This window comes from Bemisia tabaci, chromosome 6 (assembly GCF_918797505.1).
Source record: "Bemisia tabaci chromosome 6, PGI_BMITA_v3".
NCBI classification, from domain to species: domain Eukaryota; kingdom Metazoa; phylum Arthropoda; class Insecta; order Hemiptera; family Aleyrodidae; genus Bemisia; species Bemisia tabaci.
In genome coordinates, this window is record NC_092798.1 from 15,727,707 (window position 1) to 15,745,520 (window position 17,814).

Genomic DNA, 17,814 nt, shown 5'->3' on the forward strand with positions numbered 1-17,814 from the left:
ATTTCCTGGAAGAGAAACTTTTTAAAGTGGCACTTTAGACGAGGGGGGTAAGGGGAGAAGGGAAAATAGTATAATAATCTGAATAAACCGTCTCTGATAAATTGTTCCAGGTAAATGATCCACGTAAACGACAATTACAGTGGAACTGTGATCGGTAGGTGTACACCTGTACCTGTACACTTAAGAGTTCCTTAATTCATTTTTATTGACACACATAGATGAAAATACAGGTGCATGAAAGTGGATTAAATCTTAAAATTTTGTGATATTTTCTTAAAGTTAAGGTTTATCTGCTATCCTTCTTTTTTTTTTTTTTTTTTTAAATTTTGGGGACAGCACTTGATCAATATTCCAATTTTTGAAGCTACTGAACATACTACGAACAGCTCACAGACACAGCAATTCTCTGGTCTCTGCATACACTTCTGCGGCATACACTTTTATGCACGTCCAGCAGAAAATATATTAAAATTATGTACAAATGGTCAGAATAAAACTCTGTGAAAAATGGTGTGGTGCCAAGAAAATCAAAGCAATAATGTGTTTCAATAGAGACAAAAACAAAAAAAAATATAAATTGGAAAAAAAAAATTGTTCTATTCAATTCATGTAAAGTTTAACAAGCAATCTTTCATTTTTGATTAGGTGAAAGCTTAGAGTTGTGTTCTATTTTCGACAAAAAAGAACTGGCTGCAGTCATTTTACAGCAGTCTACAGCAATCCTTAAGCTGAGCATGATCTAATTACTTGTTTGACACAGCACAATGAGATACAGTCCATGTAGACAGAGGCTTGTAGAGTTATAGACAGCTAAAATAAGAACACAGGTTAAAAAAGAGCAGATTGTTTTATTATTTCTGTTCTCATATCTTTAAAAACAATCATCGAATGAGTAAAACAGGGAAGATAGAAAAAAGTACAGTTTAGAAGAATATAATAACTTAAAATTAAAAAATCTTGGCAGATGAGAGTTTTAAGGTACAAAAATTCGAATTTACAGAAATCTGACAACAGAATACACTGCAGAAGGATGTGTAAAATTAGAGGTAACCGATTCAGGGATCAATTCAAAAATCCATTTTAAAATTCTAACAAAGTTCGCAAATGCAACCAAAAAATAAGATTGTTAAAGCTGAAACTGAATTTAAGATAAGTTTCTCGTCAACCTCACTCTTTGTGGAGACACATTTCATTGGCTTTTTTGAAATGTAAAATATATCACTGAGCTGAAACTGCTCTGCTGGCCAAGCCAATTGAAAGCCCTAGATCGGACTTACATGCAACCACAAATCATCCTGAATATATTCAAGTGCACCCATTTCTCCAAGCAAAACTTGGCTTTTCGGGACAAATAAAGAGTTTTGGTATTGTTCTAAACTTCTAATGGAAACAATTAAATTTTAAATACTCGAGCACTTATCATACTTGCTTCTTTGCGCAACCGATTGCTCAATTTTCAAATAACGGAAGACAGGGTTCGTTTTTTCACGGCCAATGACCATTACCCCTTAAAGTAAAGAGCATCTTGGACATCACTCCCTCTCTCAAGGTAGCTCTGGCATGTATCCGGGATTTGCGATTTAAGTGTTTTTCCGTATGTGATATTTTGCAAGAAACACGATGGTGGAACTAATTTTCCCTCAAATGAACTTAAAAAAAGCTCTCAAAGTTATGACCGCAGTGAAGGAGTTCTCTCTTGTTACCCTGAGAGACCCCCTCACTACCCAGTCAGACTCTTCATGCACAAATAGGGAGCAAATACATCAGGAGGGTTGCGGTGCTTTCAACCTTGGAGTCCCCAAACAAAAGGGCGACCCCTCTAATGTATTTGCTCCCCACCTGTGAATAAGAAGTTTGGCTGGAGATGGATTTGGACTCTCAGCGTAGCTTGGGGGATTCCCTCCACTACGTGTTCAACATTAAGAGCTTTTTTGAGCTTGATAGTTACTTTCAGAGAAAACCATTGGCACCATCAAGTTTCTCACAGAATTTACAACCAAAAAAAAAACTTAAATTGCAAAGCCTTGACGCATGTAAGAGCTCCATTTGACATTGATGGATTTCTTAAACACAAAAACTATTATTAAAATCATTGCTTAAAGAATTTCACTCCAAGAATAGGAAAATGCTTACTGAATGGAGGTAAGGCAAATTTGACTGAATGTACTGTTATTTTCAAAATGATTAATGTTCTCTGGTCAATTTAAAAACTAACTCGATTCTGACAATCTTTCAATTCGAGCACTACATCTGCTACTGGATCTACTGGTATTTACAGATGGTGTAGAGGGTCTATCGTCCGATAATTTTTCGATCACAACACTACATCTGCTACTGGATCTACTAGTATTTACAGATGGTGTAGGGGGTCTGTCATCTGCTAATTTTTCGATCACATTGCTACATCTGCTTGAATTCACACCCGGAGTAGACGGTCTGTCATTTGGCAATTCTTCAATTGCATCACTACTCCTACCGTTACATCTACCGTTTACTGTTGGTGCGGAAGGCTCAGACTCAGCATCTTCTGGTCCGCTCTGGTTGGCCTGGTGCACTTCAGCTCTTACTTCTATCCTTTCCATTCTGACACTACACCTGCTAATATTGAGGAGTTCTGGTTCTGGCTGGGGTTCTTGTTCCGTCCTTTCTTGGGCTCTTGCAGCGTTTTCTTGCTCTTCTAAAAGCTGGAGATCCAACTCCACCTCTTGAGCTAATTCTTTGTCTGCAGCTAATAGAGTTTTCAACTGAAAATATACGAAAGAAAGTCAGAAACCAAGAGTCTAACTCCTCGTAAGCAGCAGATGGAGATTGCAACAGGAAAAACACAAATGAAAGTTGAAAACCAGCAGTTTATATTCCTTAGTGTGTAGTAATTTTTAATATCTCAGGATTCTAGTGGTTTCCTGAGTTTCGCTGAATGGTAAATTAATATTTTCAAGGAAAAAAAACCTCTTATCCTTCACCATTACGCCTACCAAAAATTCAGCTGATTGAATCTACTTCATTGGGTATCTTAGTACGATTCTTCTTATTTTCAAGTTTTTTTTTTTTTTTTTTAAATCAGATGCCAGGTGCCTCTTTTTTTTTTGCCGAAGCAAAATATTTGAATTGTTGTAGGCGTCTTTATCCACAACGAACACAGGTACTAACTGCATTTACACAAAATGTTTGTAAATTAAATTGAACAGAATTATGAGGAGGTGCAGAAAATGCCCGATTTGGCAAATCTTGAAAAAAGTGGAACATTTTACCGGGCCATATTGCTATAAAACTGCATGTTCGGCGTTTTGGAACTTCCTGCACCCCTAGAACAGGAGTCTGGAACTTTATGCTGAGACTGGACCCAAACCCAAACTTACGCACTTTTAGACTGCGACAGAAGTTCGGCCATTTTGACTCTTCCATTTACTTTACGTGTAAAAGTGACGTCAGACAATCTGTTGCATTCTAAAAGTGCATAAACTTATTTGGTATGGACAATATCAATTTGTCTTCTAAACTATTTTGATAGTATACCAAAAGTTGATATAATACCACGATATTTTGGAGGCTATGTTGCATTCAGTTTTGAGCCAATAAAGGGCACAAAATAGCATTTTGATCCCACAGTTCCAAGCCTCAAACCTGAAAGGTTAAAACTATAAATAACTTTTCCTCAGAAATACGTTTTTGAAATGCATACTTCCACCCATCATCGTATTGTGAAGTAGGATAGTTAAAATTTTCCTCCAGTACTTCTCTGAGTGATGGTGCTAACGTTTCAGTCTTGAGTTTATTAATGTTAAAGGTAGTTTTTTTTTTCCTTTCTTTCTTTCTTTCTTTACCGTCCTGCTTGCACTTCTTGTCCAAATTCCCCCTTAACGGTAGATCACGTTCTTATAAGTTGCCCACTTTATAAAGATATCCGAAAACGTTTTTTTCCCTACCCCTTACCCTCTCTTAAAAATTTACTTCTGAATACTCATCCTGTAAAACTTTTTGAATTTATGCGCTCCACTAATCTCAGAATTTAACCTTTCCCCTCAACCCTTTTGTATTTTTACTGATATTTCCATGTAAATTTATTACTGTTTACTGCCTTCTTTAGAGGTGTAAATGGCCTTAGATGCTAAAGCACCGCTTTATAATAAACTTATATTACTACTACTACTACTTTCTTTCTTTCTTTCTTTCTTTTTTTATTTTTTTTGTGGAAAGTGACAGGCATTGAAAATTGCAGAGCTCTTTTGATGTTGAAACTTACCTCATTCTTATAATCTTTCATGAGTTCTCTTGTGAAGAGCATCAACTCATTCAGTAACAACTTTTTCTGCTGAAGGACTTTCTTTAGTCGAATGATGATAGGGACAATGAATTCAACAGCCTGCGAGCGAACAGCCTATATAAAAAATAACGGAAAACTGTTACAAGACCATAATGATGTGTGTAGAGAAGAACTTATACTTGAAAGAACAATGTTATCTGTGAAGCTAACTTTTAAATTATTTGCAATTTGTTCAAACTCAACTGTAGCAAATTGAAAACTTGGAGAAAAGCTGACCTTTTTGAGACACTTTCTACTCAATTGTGGTGATTAAGTATAAGAAAAAATTTAATTAATTGAAAATTTTCAATTTTTCCTTATCAGAATTTCAGAACAGCGCTTTTGGACACTCTCGAAAAAAAAAATGAGATAAATTTTAGAAAAAATAATTATCATGACAAATTATTCCAAGAAAGCACAAATGATGTCCTATTTTTGTGCAATAGAGTCTTTGCCTTAAGAGTAAAGAGAGGTGGCTATTTGTAATGAATTAATCTTCTAAAATAATACGATTTTCTCCCAATAATTTTGAATTGTTTCGAGATCATAACCACTCATGTTAATGTCACCTACTTAAGATCATATGTTGGTATTTATGCATGAATGTTCAAGTTCAAGGATAAAAAATCAGTGATGGTTCGGTAAACGTCAAACAGATCATTCGGTATTGATACTACTTTTATTATTGATACTGATACACGGGATGACATACTGATTAATTGAGTGATTTTTCATACCTGGTTCAAAACTGCTTTGGTGACAGCGATTTCATATTCTTGTCTCTCCTCTCCGAGATCGTCATTTTCTGGTTCCTGCATTGGCACGGGCCTCAATTTAATTTCTTCCGAACACAATACATGCAAAGCATCTTTCAAAAGTATAATTCCTTCATTTTCAAGTTTGATTTTACCATCTGCCACACCATCTTAAACAAAAAAGGTATAGAGATTATGTTAAATGAGCTAAAAGACATGCACTGGCCCTGCCCAGCAATATGAAAGGTAACATTCTCACTTGACACTTTTCGACACTTGAGAATGATTTCCTTGGAGATACAATCATTGTGAAAAAATCATCCTTGACTTAATAAAGTAGCTTGGATTATTTTCTTCGGATGGCAAATTATTTGGACGTATTTCTATCAAACGAAACTATGTGCATTAAGACATGAGCCCTGAGACCCATAAGAATACATGCATAACAGGGCTCACGTCATAATGCACATAGTTCCGTTTGACAGAAATACGTCCATATCACAGTATTTTCACGCCGTTTTAATGACCCTGTTTCCTGAGATATTTCCTATTTAAGAACATTCTTCATTGAATTGTTCTCTTAAATTAGTTTTCTTCAAGAAGAGAGCAACCTCCTTAACTTTGAATGTTACATTTCTGGTGTTAGTTCCAAATAGTATGAACAAGGAACAATTTGAAAGCAATTATCTGCTGCACCATTTTATCAAACAACATTTATAATTTTTGCAGAATTGCAGAAAAGTGAAAGACCCTTAGGAGAAAATAATTAACAAGGGCTCATCTGGCAACCAAGTATGAACTTTTAGCGATCCAAGTTTGAATCATTTGCACATTGATTTTTTTGTGGGGGTCTAGTAACGTTTTGATGAGCAACCACAAATTCTTCAACATGGACAGACAAACAAACATGCTCTATTCCAGTCATCACAAGTCAAATTAAGTCAACACTATGCACCTGTCTAAACAACAGAACTTACTGCTCTCGAAATCATGAATTGACACTTTCATTTATGGCCCATTTTTTAACGTTGATGGACCAGGTATTCATGCCTGATTTCCGATTAAATTTTTTTTCAAATTTCCTTTAAAAAATTACTAGGCATCTGACCGAAAAGAAGAGAGTCAAACTATTGCAATGGACTATCACAAAAAACGTATTGATATGAAAATAGTAATAACAGATACTTCACTGTGTTATTCAGCAACTAGAGGAAAGATATCCAACCTCTAAAAAATGTCAGATGCTTTTATGGAACTATTTTTATAGAGCGCATTTTTAATCAGTCAGCAAATAAAATTATCTTTAAGCTCGTGTTTTCTTCGGTATCTTGGAGAAAAGGTTACCAAGCTGATTAAAAGGACAACACGCACAATACTAGGAAATTTGACACAAACTAAATTTTATGATTTTATGATATGATGAGTTTTTAAAACCGAACTTTCTACAGGCCAATCTTGAGAAAATCGGGTCTTAAGAGTGCATTTTTTGGCATTTGTACTTGCATTATCACTGGAAAAATGTAGGTAATTAAGGAGCAGGCCATTCTTCTCTCATCTTGCGCCAGCCGGAGAGATAAGACTGCATGTCACCTCAGTTTAAAACAAAAAGCTCTACATTGATTTACAATTAGCCACTTATTCGTAAGATAAGACATATTAAATTGCCAAAAAAGCACATTTTAGACCTAACTCTTGATTTTCTACTCATCAGTAGACAAAAGGTTTTTGTAAAATAAGAAACTATCTAATTTTGTGAAATTATATGAGACAGATGTACAAATTTACCTAAAATATCCGCACAGAGCCTCATGAATATTTTCAGTCTGTGCTCGTCTGCAACATGCTCCAACATATATTTGTAGATAAAGTAACGTTTTCCTTGATTGGCCGGACCTTCCAATGAAAATACCTCCCTTTCACGGCTTGACATCTGCATTTTACAATACGCTGGATGATCCTGTGGACAAAAAAACGTCATTACTAAGTCTACAAAATTTAAAAAAAAATACTGAACAGAAAAATTGTGTAAGACCTAGTGTGATATAAATTACATGATGAGAGAAAAATCATGATTTATGCTAATAACGGACAGCAATACCCCAATTTTGCAGCAACTTGTGACTAAGACCCTTGCTAGTTATCGAAACTATCACATAGATGGAAATTCATGGCAAACGTGAGAGGTTATGGAAGGTTCTCTAAAAATTTATTGGAAAAAATGTTCGTTCAGAGGTCAGAACAAAGTGAAACTTTGCAACCAAGATACAGAGTTTTTGAGTTTTACTTCCTCTCGTTTTAAGCTAAATCTATTAATCATAAAATATACAATGGACTTACATAATAAGCATTATAGTAGAAGAGGGATTCAACAAAATGCTGAATGATGAGAGACGGGTTATTTCGTAAAAAATTGTTAACGAAACAATCGGAGATAACTTCTCGAATTTTCTCATTATCATCGTTGAGTCTACTGAGCAGGTGGAAGAAAACAGGACAACGTAGTTTTAGGTAGTCTTGCTGGATCAAATCAATTAGTAGCATCAGCGTAGTGGATCGGACTTTAACTTCGGGATCACATAAGCAAACACATATTTCTGGTATGAACTTTTCTACCATAGCTGTGTACCTGAAAGAGAGATTGAAATGCATTTTACCTTCAAATGATAACTTCAGGACTATTGAGCATTGTTACTGATTATTTTCCTAAAATTCTCGGGCCCATTGCAAGGAGGAAAAAGTACTCACCTGCAACTGTCACACTAACGCATGCAATTTCTCGCGTTTCTTTGATTCATTAGATCTTTAAGAGATTTTCAAGGATTTCATTTGTAAATCTGATTTTGATTGTTTCTAACTTTGATTTCCTCTCGGATTAACATGGACTCAGTGTTATTCTACCATTCTGTAACTTACAAGATTGGGGCCACGTTTTTAGTGTTTTTTCCCCCTCTTAAATGTCAAACTGGGTGAAAAATAAGCATACCGTATACAGAGATCTGCCAATGCTGTGATGGTGTTAATTTTTATCTGCGGCTCTCTCACACGGCGTAGCAGTCGTCCAAACAGAGGAACAAATTCTTTTGCAATCAAATCTGTCTGGAGGGCAAGGCGCCCAAGGGTGACAACAGCCATTGCAGGTAGAAGTCCAGTCATGAATCTCATTCTTACATTTACACCTAAAAGGATTTTAATTAAAATTATTGGAATGCATGTGCACATACTAGGTTATTCCTTCAGTCAGTATTGATTATTGTGATAATTTTTGCTCTCAAAATTTCAACATTATTTAGTTTCTACATCTAGTTAGACTGGAAAAATCTTGATTAAATGATTTAATGATTTAATTCAATCTTTCGTACCCCCCTTTCTTACCTGTTTTTATTTTTTATCACTTTTGATGTAAATCTTTTAATTCTATTGTAACGTTATTGAATGACAAATAAACAAAACAAAAAAAAACAAAAAAACTGGAAAAATCACTTTATCTAATTATTTTAGTTTGGTAGCGTTGCTTCCATATTTTCTGGAGAGAAGTTGTAGGGATTTGATACTTTTGACAGATATTATAAAAAATCATTGAAAAAATGAATAATGTTTTTATGTTTTTGTCAGATATGCTGAAGCACGATATGAAAGAGTAGAGAGAGACTGTGTCTTGGTGAAATTAAAAATAAGACCCAACTTAAGAGGAGGAGACTAAGTGTCCATATTTCATGACCTACGTAATGTGAATTCTCAATTTAATTCACGACCTTTCTGATAGTGATCTCTTCTAGTGATTTTAATGTCAACATTAAGTTTGAATGAAAAGTTAGGATAAAAGAAATAGTAACTTTACATACCGAAGGTAACGTCTACAAGGTTTGTGATGGAAGTGATTGCTTTTTCACTGATAGGTCGGCCTGTTGGCCAGAGTACTGCAACACACCCTAAAGTAAGAATACGACGACAAAGAAGTTCTTCGTCCACCTCTTCAACCGGAGTGTTCTTATCCAATTTTTCTTCAATATACCGCTCACACTCCTGAAAAAATTATAAACTTGACGTCAATAATGTCAAGAGAATTAAGTCAGGAGACATTTTTGTTTCTCTAAAAAAGGAGGGGTTTCTTAGCAAATTCTTGTGTGTGAGCTATCAGCACACCTTGTCCTGAAGTACCTTTACGGTCTGATGAGGCTGCTATTTTTCACAATGGCTCCCCTGGTCAAAACATAGTTGCCTGGTATGTCTGTCCATTGCATTGTTATTCCTGTAAGCTGATTTACATGGTAATAAAGCATTTTCTCCAGCTCTGAAAATGACCATACTGCCAGTAAAACTACTAGTATTCTGATCATTTATAATTTTTGAAGGAAACATTCTAACAGCTTACTGAAAATTTAATAAGACGTCTTCACGCATAAGTAGAATTTCAAGGACATTATGGTTTAAATTTTGTTCTGTTTTAGATTTTCTTGACGAAAAATTAATTTAACAGCCGATAATCATTATTTATTTATTATCTTTTTAAAATAGCTAAGGAAACAAAGCATGCACTTGTCATTTAACTCAATATATAAACTTAAGAAATAAAAGATTTAATAGAAATTCTCCACTCAAAATTTTTCCAACGAAGGATATTGATTGGAGAAAAGAAAGAATACAGATAGTAAAAATTGAGAATCAACTACTGGACTAAATTCTACACCATAAGATTAATACACATCCCTCTTAGTGGCAAGAGAGAAAGATTTGTTTCGCACTCAACGGTGAAAAGCACAGGTAAAAATGTGGCCACTAATATCAAACAATAGAGAATTTTCAGCTGTCTGAAATTGGATGAATTTCGTGTTTAAGTGGAAACTACTGAGTCAACTGAACTTGAGGGTACCCTCGGTTCATGAATTGAACAATTATTGAGAAAATATGACAAAATGATCTAATCTGCTAAAATACGTATGTTTAAATGGGAAATGCTGCCAGATGACGTCACTAGGCGGTGCATTTTCTCACTTTTAATGCTATTTTTATACTATTTCCCACATCAGAAAAAAATTGTAAAAAATACTGTGACATCAGCTCTTTAAGCACTTTCAGATGAAGCAATAAAGAATTTGCATGCAAATTCTCCATTTAGTAATTATTTCATCTGCCCCACAAAAACAGTCCCGACATGTTCGAAGACACAAAAGCGAAAAATTATGGACCAAAACATGATGCCTTCTCAGCTGAGGGCCATGCCTGACCAAGATCTTTCAATCCATGCACTGTTAATAGTCTTAGCCCAAGTATCAGATAGTAAAATGCCTTTGTTATGAATTGCTTTTGAAATTAAAAAGCTAACCTGAGTGATGGATACAGCTAAGTTTCCTTCACCATTAGATATTGATCTAATATCAGCAAGCAGTGCTAGGATGTCGAAAGATTGTAGAATGAGCTGATGAGGTATAGAAAAATTTTTCAGAGCTGGTAGCAGCTCTGACACAAGATTATTCTGCACTTCTTTGCTAAGTTTCTTGCAAGTAAATTTCAATGAGTCCAAAACCATTTGACCAACATATATATCAGCCTGGAAGAAGCAATTGAAATTCAGTATGAGACAAAACATTCTAAAGTAGGTAATATCACAACAAAGATGAGTTCAGGGCAGAATATATGTAGTTTCATTAAAAACACAACTGTATGCTCTCCATTGACAAAAATGCCTTTGACTGATACTAAAAGATACAGGATAGTCAAATACTCAATTTGAAAGAAATTTGCCCACAGCACTGATATCGCTTTTCTTGCAGAATGTCTCACTTGATGATTAGTGGTCTGACATATCCAAAGTTTCAAATAATAATTATCTTCTAGTTTTTAACCAAATGAAGCTACCGATTTCTTGGATGATAAAACACACAAGACACCTTTATAATCTTTGAGACTTAAGGAATAAAATTACACCAAGATCTTATTTTCAAGGATAAGAGAAAAGACAGCAAAATAATACCTCTCTATTAGCATGGATGTAAGTAGCATAGTACGTCATTATGAAATTTGGATTGTTGATTTGGTGGTACTCCGTCATGCAAACCACAAACAACCATGCGTTTGCGTTATTTTCTGTTCCAATATGAGTTTGAAGAGTATTAATCAATGCCTGACTTAAGTAGAAAGAAAAAACATACACATTAGGCCAAAAGTAGTAAGTTTTAGACAAAAGAGGACACAGGAATACGAATGTTTCTACTTAAACTTTGAGGGCGTAAGTTCAGCTGTCATTCAAGTGCTAATGGGTCAGAGGCACCCATTTATTTCAAATTCATTTTCTGAACGTAGGGAATGTACTTCACTACTAGAGATTTTTGCAGATTTTTCAATCCTAAAGGGAAAAGAAACCTTGTCTTGAAAATGCCAAAAATGGGACCTATTTTAAACAATACTTTAGATGGGTACAGGTGAAATAGCCAGGCAGGGAAGAGCGTTTGCTGATTGACTGAACTCCGCTTGAGGCATCGCTTTGCTATGTCAACTTGACCATCATCTTTAGATTAATCATAGTTTAATAAGCTTTTTCTCCCCTTAGAAATGATTTTTTGAATTTTTTCAAGGACTCAAGGTTTTTTCACAAAATTTTACATAAGAGATTCTATCCTAGAACCCTGCAGGAATGATCCGAGATGCTGAATAATTTGGAACATGAACCTTTGATAAAAGATGCGCGCTTTATATCCTCTGCCATTAGCAAACTCCGTTTAATAAATGTTAACATTCCTCTTCGTAAAGGCCCTAAATAATGGAAGCAAGCCAAAGTATCAATTACGCAGCAACAGTCTCTCTTAAAACACTTCAAAGCAAAAAGGTCACAATATAGCAAATGGATATCCATTACTCTTTAAAAAATGGCTAAATCGTTACATGGAAGGAATTTAGTTCAGAGAAGCGTAAAAAGTAAACAATCATCACTCAAATGAGAGAATTTTCTTGGAAAATATTTTTTTTCATTTTACTCAATAAAAGAACTTACTTAAAGACATTAGACGCAACCCAGTGAGCACAGGCAAAGCGTAAGTACTTGCGGAGATTAAATTCAGAAATGAGACTCAATATTCGCCAAGGCAGCTGTGTCGGAGGAGTAATAGACTGATTATGCGGCGCCATGTTGTCAATTAGTAGTTGAGCAAAAACCTGAAAAATTGAATGAAACGTAATGTAACTTTTATTAACATTTTTTGTTGATAAGCTTTCACAATTCTGATTTCATGGCTTTAAAAGAACTAAAATTACCATACTCCAGATTTGGAGTAAAATATATATTCATTACATTGTGACAACTCCAAAAATTTTGAGTTTGCTGCAGGAAGGTCATGCTATAAATAATAAAAAATTAAACCAAGATTTGAGACAGTGTAGTCCTTCACATTTCATTGTGTTTTTGAAGCTACAACCGACACAGCCAGTTTCTTTAAATTAAAATACTATACAGGGGTGCAATTTTGCAATCCTAGGATTGCTACAAACTTGTGGCAAATTTGAAGGTCACGAGGCAATTAAAAAAAAAGATTTCTTTTTTTATAAATTTAATTAAGTACGATTATTATAAAAATTAACAAAAAACACTTACTTCAAGCACTTTTTCTTGAGCCTTTTGCTCAGTGTCAAATAAAAGAGGCAAGACTCCTTGTACCCAATATTTACAGACTAATTCATTTTCAGGATAGCGCTCCAAAAGAGTTGTCATACACTGAGTCAGAGATTTTCTGATTAACACAGATCGATCGCGGCAGTTTTCTGTCAAAACCTGTTAGAAAATGAACCATAGATTAAAAAATTTCAAAACAAAATTAAGAGAGTCCTTTCATGTACCATACTGTTTGGCACTTCACAAACCTCTCAGTCATGTTCAACTGCAGATTTTCTTGACTTTTCCATGATTAAATGGCCTTTGTTCTGAGACATAAAATTTGCAGATGGAAATTAATCAGCTGCTTGAATTGAATTATGAAAGACCAATAAAGCTGCACTTTATCTGTCATTAGGCTAAAGGATTTCTTTAGCATGAGAAGTTACTGCAATGTTTCTGATTCATACAATGTTAAAAGTTTTAGACATGATCAAAATTTGTCCTGAGTTCAGCTATTTATCAATTTATAGTTGAAAATAAAGTACATAGTTCTACTGTGAGGAAATAACTGAAATTGACAGCTGCAGGCTAAAGTATCACAAGACGCCATAGTGCAAAACTTCGCAAACTTGTCCAGTTTTTTACCGTATAATTCCTTTGTCATCAAGATTAATGCCTGAAATTTTCGTGAAAGTCTGAGCAACAGTCTCAAAGAAAAATTAAAACAATATTAAGATATCTGGCAATATATGGTCCAGACATAAATTGTGCTTACAATACTTTGGCCAGAGGGTGACAAAATAATGCGAGAATTACCTGAAGGAGTTCATCATTCATCCATCGAGGATGCAAGCAACAGATAGAGGCTAAACACATCAATGCTGATTTCTTGACAAATACTTTATTATCTGCTACAAACACATCCAAGAATTTCAGGACAATTCTGGCTCCAGGTAATGGATTTTCATTCCATTCTGTTTCTTCTTCAATGCATTTGAAAAATTCATTAAAATCTGGGAAAGATCGTTTCAATTCTGCTTTGGTCACATTTTCATCTTCAGTCTGATACGGGGTTACAAAAATTCCCTCAATGACAGCTCGGATATTTGGGTTATTCGACGACAGGGCATTTGAAAAAACAGTGAGTGCTTTTGTTCTTACAGAGGCTGCATTATCTTTGCAACGAGATAAGACAATGGCGATTAAAAATGGATATGTGGTGTATTTTATCAAAGGAGAATCCTCATTTGTGAATCTTACTAGCGCTTCTAATATGAGTCGTGACATGATTTCTAGCGCATTGATACGGTGCTTGACATTGTCACTGTGGCAAAAACTATAGATCCAAATAACAGTTTGGCCGTAAATATCAGCAGGCACAAAACTCAGTATTTCAAGAATTGTTGATACTGCTTTTATGCGCAAATCTGCTTTGTCAGGGATTAAAAGACATAAGTGTTGAATAAGAACTCTTACACCAGGGTAAGAGGCATCTCCTAGAGTTTCCATCAAGTGCTTCATAAAATTAATCACATTTTCTTTGATTGTCAGATGCTCTCTGGCAGCTTGCTTCTTTTCAACAAGAAATGCTGGCATTAGCTCTTTTAAAACTGCACACACAACCTCAGGAACTTCTCCTACATCTGGTGAGCAAAGAGCTTTTAAAACATTGAAAGCATTCATTGGTAGAGCATTAAAACCTGTAGCATTTGTCTCATATTGTGTTATCACAGTGCTCTTCTCCAGTCTTGTCACTTTGGCGAGCCATTGAATCAAAGAGGCGAGGGACTCTTCTTGAGATCGGAAATTTATTTTACGGAAGGCATAGGTGAATCGTTTCAAAAGAGCATTCAGCCATTTTTCAAGGTGAGATCTTTCTTGATGCGATAAGCTTTCATTGTTTGTTTCGTCACCATCTAGGGAATCATCATTTGTCCGATGTTGAATGTTGCTAGAACGTGTTTTAACAAGATCACAAAACTTTTCAAGAACTTCTAGGACTGAGGAGAATAAAATTGAGTTAAAAATATGGAAAACTTGACTTCCAGGAACAGCTAATAACATCACATAGACGCTGATGGCACTTAAAGCCGTATGCCGGGCATCTTCGTCGTTTGATTCTGATTTTGCTTGATGAATAAAATAGCTAAGTAGACATATCAGGGCCTTGTGTCTAATTTCTTTCTTGATTAGGTACTGCCAGGACTTCACGTCGATATCATCAGCAATGGATGATGTGTTAAGAGATAAGCGTGCTGTACTTGCAGAATCATCAGATTCTAACCAAATCTTGAAGCACACAGAGATTTCATCTAGAACATCGACAACTATGATTTCTTCTAAATATGCTTCGTACTCCGGTGGTAAAACATCTATCTCAGAGAAAGAATTATTCCAAACATTACTGACCCATCCAGTGGGAAGCTTCTCCAACCCTAGTTTATCAAGCGCACTTATCACATCCATAGTGGGTCACTGCACCCTTAATCACTATAATTGAATAAATAATTTAGAGGAGTCAAGTTTGACCGAGAACTAATGTAAAATTCCGAGATAAACGATAATATTTGCATAATTTGGACAAGAACTACATGATTGTACCAACGAGATTGTACACACCACACCACTTTTACTTTTCGGACGTTAGGAATCAAGTTTGAATTGATAGCAAAACATCAACATAACCTACAAGATTCTAACGCTTACACTGTTGCCGTTGTGTGATTACAATTTAATTTCAATGAAATTTTTATTATCTCTTGGGGATTTTCAATTTTAAGGTTCCTTGCATTTTAAATTATAAAAATTGCAACAATGGTTATTTAAAAACAGATCTTCTTAAAGACATTTTTGGAGTTATGAGACTGTGAATTATGTCACATGAGACAACATTGTTACCGTTTCTGAAGCTGATTGGCTAGTCGCTTCCCGCTTCAAATGAACAATAATATTTATGCGGGAGTACCAACACCGGAAATTTTTCTCAGGTAGAACATTTTTACCTTATTAATTTAGGTTGTGGAATTAAGTCATTGATTTCATAAAATTTTAAATTTGTGATTGATTGAAGCGTGGCTAAAGTGAATTCATGGAGAAGATCTAACGATTTCCTAATTCCTAAGAGAAGCATATTTCTCTTTCTGATGGTACCCATGATGGGGCATCTGCTATCGACAAATTCAAATTTTTGGCGGGAGTGACGATGAGCGCTAATCAAAGACACAGTGCTGCTGCACTAGTAACAAAGTGAATCACATTTAGGAAAACGGAACGAGCGCGATTATGTACAGCGTTTCCAAAACTGTGCAACTTCCTCTTCCTTTTAAAAGACTCAATAAGTGGACAGTATTAAAATTTGCACAATTATTTTCCTTTAAAATTGACAATTTTTTGGTGGGAAGCATATAAAATTTGCTGTTCTCTGAAATTGTTTACATTATTCTGAGGAAGCAACATTTTACAACACTGTAATCGCACTGGTTCCTTTTTACTAAACGCGATTCTTTATTATTTATTTTGGACCTCTTTTGATGGAGATCACATTGTTGTGTACATCAGATTACGCCTTTATAAAGCGACCATTTCGAATGAAGATTGATGGGAAAAATTTTGCTAGGTACATGAATTCCGTTTTGGTCTATATGCTACTTGAAGAGTGGCTGTGGTTTTTAACTTATAAAATGGGACTAATGCTTTCATTTGACCTTCCTCTATGTCTGTCTGATTTAATACCTCTTTTCGAGAGCAAACTTTTTTTTCTCTTACAACAAATCTTTCATCTTTAAGATTGAACAGAAGCACTTTAAAAGTTCGCAAATCTCTTCCTCGTTAAAATACTTGCAAGGGAAGAAGGTATATTTTGCTGACATACCTCCGTTATTAGAATTCATGCCAAATAGGTTTATGCACTTTGGGAGTGTGACAGAAAATCAGCTGTCTTCGGTATATTATTGAATTTAAATACAAAAATCAAGATACCGGATCCTCTGTTGCACTTCTAAAGTGCGTAATCTTACTTTTCATAGACTCTAATTTTCTCGTAATTTCTCCTATTTTTCCAAACAGCCTTGATAATTTATGAATTTATTTATGTAACCAAGATTCTTGATTACAAGAGCTCTAACCACGGCTGGATAGAAGAACCTAAAATTGGGAAATTTGTAAATTTTTTATGAACTTGCCGTGCTCTATGAAAAAAATTTTTTTTTAAAATGTACCATCACCGAAAAAAAAAAATGATTTTGATTTGGCATTCTGGATGTAAAAAAAAGTGTGTGAGAACAGCAGTTACTTTAGCAATGCCAAGACGTAAAACTAACTGCTGTGGTGGGTAATTCAGCATTTTAAAAGTTCTGGCTCACTTTTCATCATCCAGAATGCTAGATGGACGTGTTTCTATATACCGAACGGAACTATGTGCATAATGACGTGAGCTCTGTTATTCATATATTCTTATGGGTCTCAGGACTCATGTCTGAGTCGCGTTTAAACTCGGGTGCTGGGCGGTCACTTGCGTGATCGCTCTCACTCCAAGTTCTCTTTTTTGCTGCTCCGTCGTGTTTCATCGCTTCAATTGTGCTCCATCCAGTTTAGAAACAAGTTTTACACCCTAAGCTTCGAAACATCCGTGTGCTACTATCTGAACTCAAGATTTTTATCCTTTAAGACCATAGTAATTTTTGTGCACCATCTTGGGTTTAGCCAACAGTGCTTATTGATAATGATGTGATAAGTGGCACTCGGGAACTATCACATCTTAGATTAGACTTCTTCGTTACGTAAGACCTATACGCGACTCAAGTGAAGGCTGTGACTCTTTGCTGCTGCTAGAAGGTGTGAGAGGGGGAAGAGCGTTGTTTGCTCATAGGAAGGGGATATGCCGGTTTTATTGAATGAAGTTTTGGCCACTTCCCCGGCTTCCCACAACTATGTGTGTCCAGTTAGGCCAGCGTTTCGACTCTACTTGAGGACTCAAGGTGCTGGTGGAAGGGTATGGCTGACATGCGAGGAACGTGACTAACTTTAGGGGCGGGGTAAGAGGCATCTCCTAGAGTTTCCATCAAGTGCTTCATAAAATTAATCACATTTTCTTTGATTGTCAGATGCTCTCTGGCAGCTTGCTTCTTTTCAACAAGAAATGCTGGCATTAGCTCTTTCAAAACTGCACACAC

At 35.4% G+C, this 17,814-nt stretch overlaps 1 protein-coding gene across 1 annotated transcript; it reads right to left on the reverse strand.

Moving 5' to 3' along the window:
• Nucleotides 1–828: 828 nt before the first annotated feature.
• Cap-D3 (Chromosome associated protein D3) lies at nucleotides 829–15,294 on the reverse strand. Its single transcript, XM_019051163.2, has 12 exons — nucleotides 13,460–15,294; nucleotides 12,644–12,820; nucleotides 12,047–12,207; nucleotides 11,030–11,183; nucleotides 10,382–10,606; nucleotides 8,901–9,081; nucleotides 8,042–8,234; nucleotides 7,396–7,684; nucleotides 6,844–7,015; nucleotides 5,041–5,228; nucleotides 4,244–4,378; nucleotides 829–2,744 (listed from the first exon to the last, which is right to left on the reverse strand). Exons 1-12 carry the CDS (start codon nucleotides 15,107–15,109, stop codon nucleotides 2,211–2,213), a joined length of 4,059 nt encoding a protein of 1,352 aa, XP_018906708.2. The 5' UTR covers nucleotides 15,110–15,294; the 3' UTR covers nucleotides 829–2,210.
• Nucleotides 15,295–17,814: the final 2,520 nt, after the last annotated feature.